This window comes from Saccostrea echinata, unplaced genomic scaffold, assembly GCF_033153115.1.
Source record: "Saccostrea echinata isolate AGI-Se365-2 ecotype Australia unplaced genomic scaffold, CSIRO_AGI_Sech_v1 ptg000011l, whole genome shotgun sequence".
NCBI classification, from domain to species: domain Eukaryota; kingdom Metazoa; phylum Mollusca; class Bivalvia; order Ostreida; family Ostreidae; genus Saccostrea; species Saccostrea echinata.
The window spans coordinates 4404126-4408565 of NW_026889760.1; the positions used below are offsets into that span (position 1 = coordinate 4404126).

Consider the following 4440-nt stretch of genomic DNA (forward strand, 5'->3'; position numbering starts at 1 on the left):
TTAGTCCTCAGCCACACATAAGTGGTCAATTAAACAGTCTTTATGTAACCCTCTATGGCAGCAAGTACAGATTGTTCTCGCTCTTCGGCGACCACCAAAGCCGTAGCGGTCCGAACAAACCGAATATTCTTTTTGCCTGCCACTTGGAAGCTTCCTGAGTTTTACTTTGACAAATCCTCGTCCAGTAGCCGTGTTCTCAACAGTGTCCTCTTTATCGGTCAGATGGTCTTTAGCTAGATCGTATATAATACTTTGAATAAAAGAAAGCCTGCTTTTCACCGGAACATCTGACGTATTCTTTTTATAGAGTATATATGAGTTAATTACCATTCTGTGTATCAAGTTGAAAACTATTTTTCGCCAGACTTTCATGGACTTTCTGTTGCTATTGTATGAGGTCATCATCAGATCTGCAAGGTCCACACCACCCATATTTTTGTTATAGAAGTCGAGCACTTTAGGCTTACCGTGTACGTTGTTTACCGCCTTTTCTTTCGTTGTTAATATTCGGACTGGTTTTCTGTGTTCTTTTTCTTTATAACTACAGAGACCTACTTCACCTTGACGCATATAGATAGACTCATTTTGTCCTAACTGAGGATTTTTAATTTTGTTTGGCATGTAGCGATTTTGTTTAAGTGTTCCAGTTATGTATGTATGATCACGGAGAAGTTGTTTGGCCAAATCAATAGATGTGAAAAAACTATCACAAACCACGTGATACCACTTGTTCAGTAATCTGGACGACGCAAGTAACATATTAATGACATATGAGCCTTGTGTTGTGCCCCTGGGGGTGGGATCATACCGCTTACCTCTATATATTTTCATATTAAAAATATAACCCGACGCTGCTTCTACAAGCATCCATATTTTAACCCCGAACTTTGCACTTTTTGATGGAATGTATTGCAACATTGTACATCTACCTCTTGTTGCAATTAAACTTTCCTCAATACTGATATTTTGTTCAGGAACTAAGTGGTTTGATGATTGGATATTAAAATGGTCAACAAGCACCTGAAACTTTGCTGCGGGACAGTAGTTGGGATCATTCCTGTTTGGGATATCATTGTTGTTAACCAAGTGAAAAAACTGTAGAATTTGTTGAAATCTATTTCTACTAAATACACTCCGTAACCAGCTTGTTTCCTGACTTTTATATGTTGTGTGCCAGTATTCACTAATGTTTGCCTTTCTAATTAGCCCCATATTTAGTATAACGGCGATAAACGCTTTCATTTCGTTGAATGTAACTTCTCCAACTCTTCGCCAATCGAGCAGTCTTGAAAATCTCCGTATGTAATCCTTACTTGCAATGTACTGCGCGGCATATCTACAAGGAGGGATTAATTATTTGTAAATGTAGATCTGTCAATTTTGAGAAAAAATCATTTTTTTTTTTCGATTTTTTTCTTCTAGATACATGTATTTGTGTTTGAATTGATTTCAAATGTTAGACAAATGATATAAGAAATACTAGCATAAGCATTTTTAAAAATATAAATTGTACACACGTTTGATTGAGAGAGAGAGAGAGAGAGAGAATAAGAGAGAGAGAGAAATCATGTGACCCACAACTACTCAGGTAAATTGAAACTTTGGTAGGCGGTGAGATGTATCTAAGACAATATCAGAGGGCTGGGGAGGGGGGTTCTTTCCTTCTCTCTGACCATATCGATCTTTCTTTCTCTCTTGAGAAGCTGGCAGTTTTAAAGCCATAGGCCATTAGGGTGATTATTTCACCTCAGTTGCTCTTAATTTGTAACAGACGACTTAATTTAAAATATTCATTCGGACAAATTAGATGTTTGTTCGGACGAATTAGAAATTCGTTCGGACAATTAAGAAATTCGTTCGGACAAACAAATTAGATATTTGTTCATGTAGAATATGTCTTATATCTGTTAAAAAAACTATATAAAAATTTATATTTATATTTAAATTTCATGAAAGTACATGTACATATACTAAGTATGCAAAGTATTAAAAAGTACAAAATACTATGATTTAATGCATATTAAGCGTCGCAATGATTAAGACAAATTAATTGTTTATAATTAGAGGGGGAAACAACTTGAAAATATTTTGGCATTCATTCATTCATTCTTTATTTCCTTATATAAGGTATTAGTGAGTGGGATTCAGAATCTCCTGAGTCCTCCAGGCTAGTGAATCTTTGACCTATCAAACCTCCAAACTGATACTGTGAATGTATAAAATGTAGAAATGCTGTAAATGAAATTCAATAATATTCTGTCCTACTACCTCTAAAATACTATCTAATTTGTCCGAACAAATATCTAATTCGTCCGAAGGAACTCCCAATTCGTCCGAACAAATATCTAATTTCTCCGAACGAATTTCTAATTATTTAGTTAGTCTGAAGAAATAAATATTTTTATCTGGCCCTCCAGCGGCTCCGTAGGCTCGAAAACCCTTTTTGACTTGGACGGACATTCTTTCGAGCCGATATTGTACAATATAACAAACAATATACTGTAGTAATTATTTTACAATAAATCAGATAGTATATAAACCTGTCTCACAAGGGACCTCTTTCACAAAGTAATGTGAACATTTTGTTCATGCATCATAAAAGCCCCTCTATACACTAAAGTAATATATTTTTTGGACATTGAGAAAACTGTAGTGTGTAAAGGTGTAAATATTGAGTTCATCTATTACATTTTCAACATAAGGTATCTTGCATTTACCCCCAGGAAAAATGTTCAAAGACAATGAAGTACTGATGAACACAAATCACTCTTGTTTACTAAAGTGGGCAAAATACCTGCAAATGAAGTTTTCAATCTTTTAATCTTGGCCTATTAAAATGCTATGAATGCTCAATTTGATCGCAGATCAAGTAATAAACTGTATATTTCATTTTTTTTAAATTTTACATCAAAGGGTAGATTACTCTATCTGCATAAAAATACCATAAAATCAGAACTCTTTAGTGTGCTGCGTATAGAGGGCTCTTAAGCAAATTTCTAAAAAGGAGAATTATATACTAGTATTTCAATTATATATGTTTGTTTAAGTGGGATCAAATACTCGATCTCCATTTTACTGACAACGTGTAGGTACAGTACAGTGTGTTGTCCATTTAATGGCCACATTAATGCACTTTTAAAACTGTGCAATCAAATAGACCCCCCCCCTCCCGAAGAGAATAAGGAAAAAGGAATATACCTGTTGGTCTCCAATACCATCCTATTGATAAGGTCAATAGTCACCATAAGAAAGAAATAAGAAATGGGCTTGCTGTCGTGTGGTGGCATATTTTTTGGTCCAAGATTTTCCTTGAAATTGGACGGTTCTTGGTCCTCTGGTTCTGGGGGAAGGGCGCGTATCCAGGGCTGTTGGTTCACATACACCATTTCTTCTTCATCGTCAGTTTCAATTTCGGTCTCTAATTCTGAGTCAGAGTTTTCAGAAAAATCTTCAGAGTCAGTTTCGCTCATTTTTAAGTCTACAGACACCTGTCTAAATTCACCGTTGCAGGACGCTGGTCGTAATGATGTAATGACGTCATAATCAAAATATGACGTTCAACGTCAAGACACGTTATTTTTCCCTTTTTATCATGTTTATTTTTATTTGTTTCATGTATGTTCCTGTACGGTAATCTGCTTTATAATAACAAACTAGGAGACTAATTGTTCTCGAACAATTAGAGGTCTTTCCACCTTCTTTAAATTTCTTTAATTTTTATATTTTACTCTCTAAAGTAAATTTTTATACAAAAAGAATCCATAAATGGCTTGAAAGATAGAAAAAATGAAAAAATTTAAAAATTTGAAATGACCTTGACTTTTGACCTTAAAAAATATTCAAGGTCAAAGGTCAAGGGTCACATTGCACTTGACCCCATACTTCTACGACTTTTAGTTTCAAAGTTATAAGATTTAATAGTAAGTGCAAAGACGTTAAAGGGCAATAACTCATATAAGGGGTCATCGGATACTTTCGCACTAAATAGATTGAAGTTGTGTCTAAAGACCCTGAAGACATTAGTGAAGGTTTTGTGTCTCTACAGTTTACGGTTTCGGAGGAGTAGCGATAACAAGTTTTTCAGTAAAAGGGGCAATAACGTTTAAAGGGGTAAATTTCCGGGGACTAGTATGAAATCTTTGAAATAGTTTTAAGAGGACATATTAATGATGCAAAGATATTTAATATATATTGAAAGACAAAAGAGATATAAAAAGAGCCTAATTTCTCATATTTTCAATGACCTTGACCTTTGACCTTTGCATATATTTTAAGGTCAAAGGTCAATGAATCTTATGCAGTTGGTCCCATGTCTCTACGACTTATCGTTTTGAAAATTTTTAATTATTCGTAAACATCAAAAACTTTCAGGGGCAATAACTCATAAAAGGGGTGGACAAATACTTTCGCAATGAAAGGATTGAAGAGTCCCCTCAATAA

At 34.6% G+C, this 4440-nt stretch overlaps 1 protein-coding gene across 1 annotated transcript; it reads right to left on the bottom strand.

Moving 5' to 3' along the window:
- LOC133184881 (piggyBac transposable element-derived protein 4-like) lies at window positions 1–3470 on the bottom strand. The gene is made up of 2 exons (XM_061319955.1): window positions 3199–3470; window positions 1–1336 (listed from the first exon to the last, which is right to left on the bottom strand). Exons 1-2 carry the CDS (start codon window positions 3468–3470, stop codon window positions 1–3), a joined length of 1608 nt encoding a protein of 535 aa, XP_061175939.1.
- Window positions 3471–4440: the final 970 nt, after the last annotated feature.

Coding starts and splice junctions, on each gene's coding strand:
- LOC133184881 (XM_061319955.1), bottom strand. CDS start 3,470: ATGAGCGAAACTGACTCTGAAGATTTTTCTGAAAACTCTGACTCAGAA. Junction 1,337..3,198: donor ATGGTATTGGAGACCAACAG/GTATATTCCTTT, acceptor CCCTCCTTGTAG/ATATGCCGCGCAGTACATTG.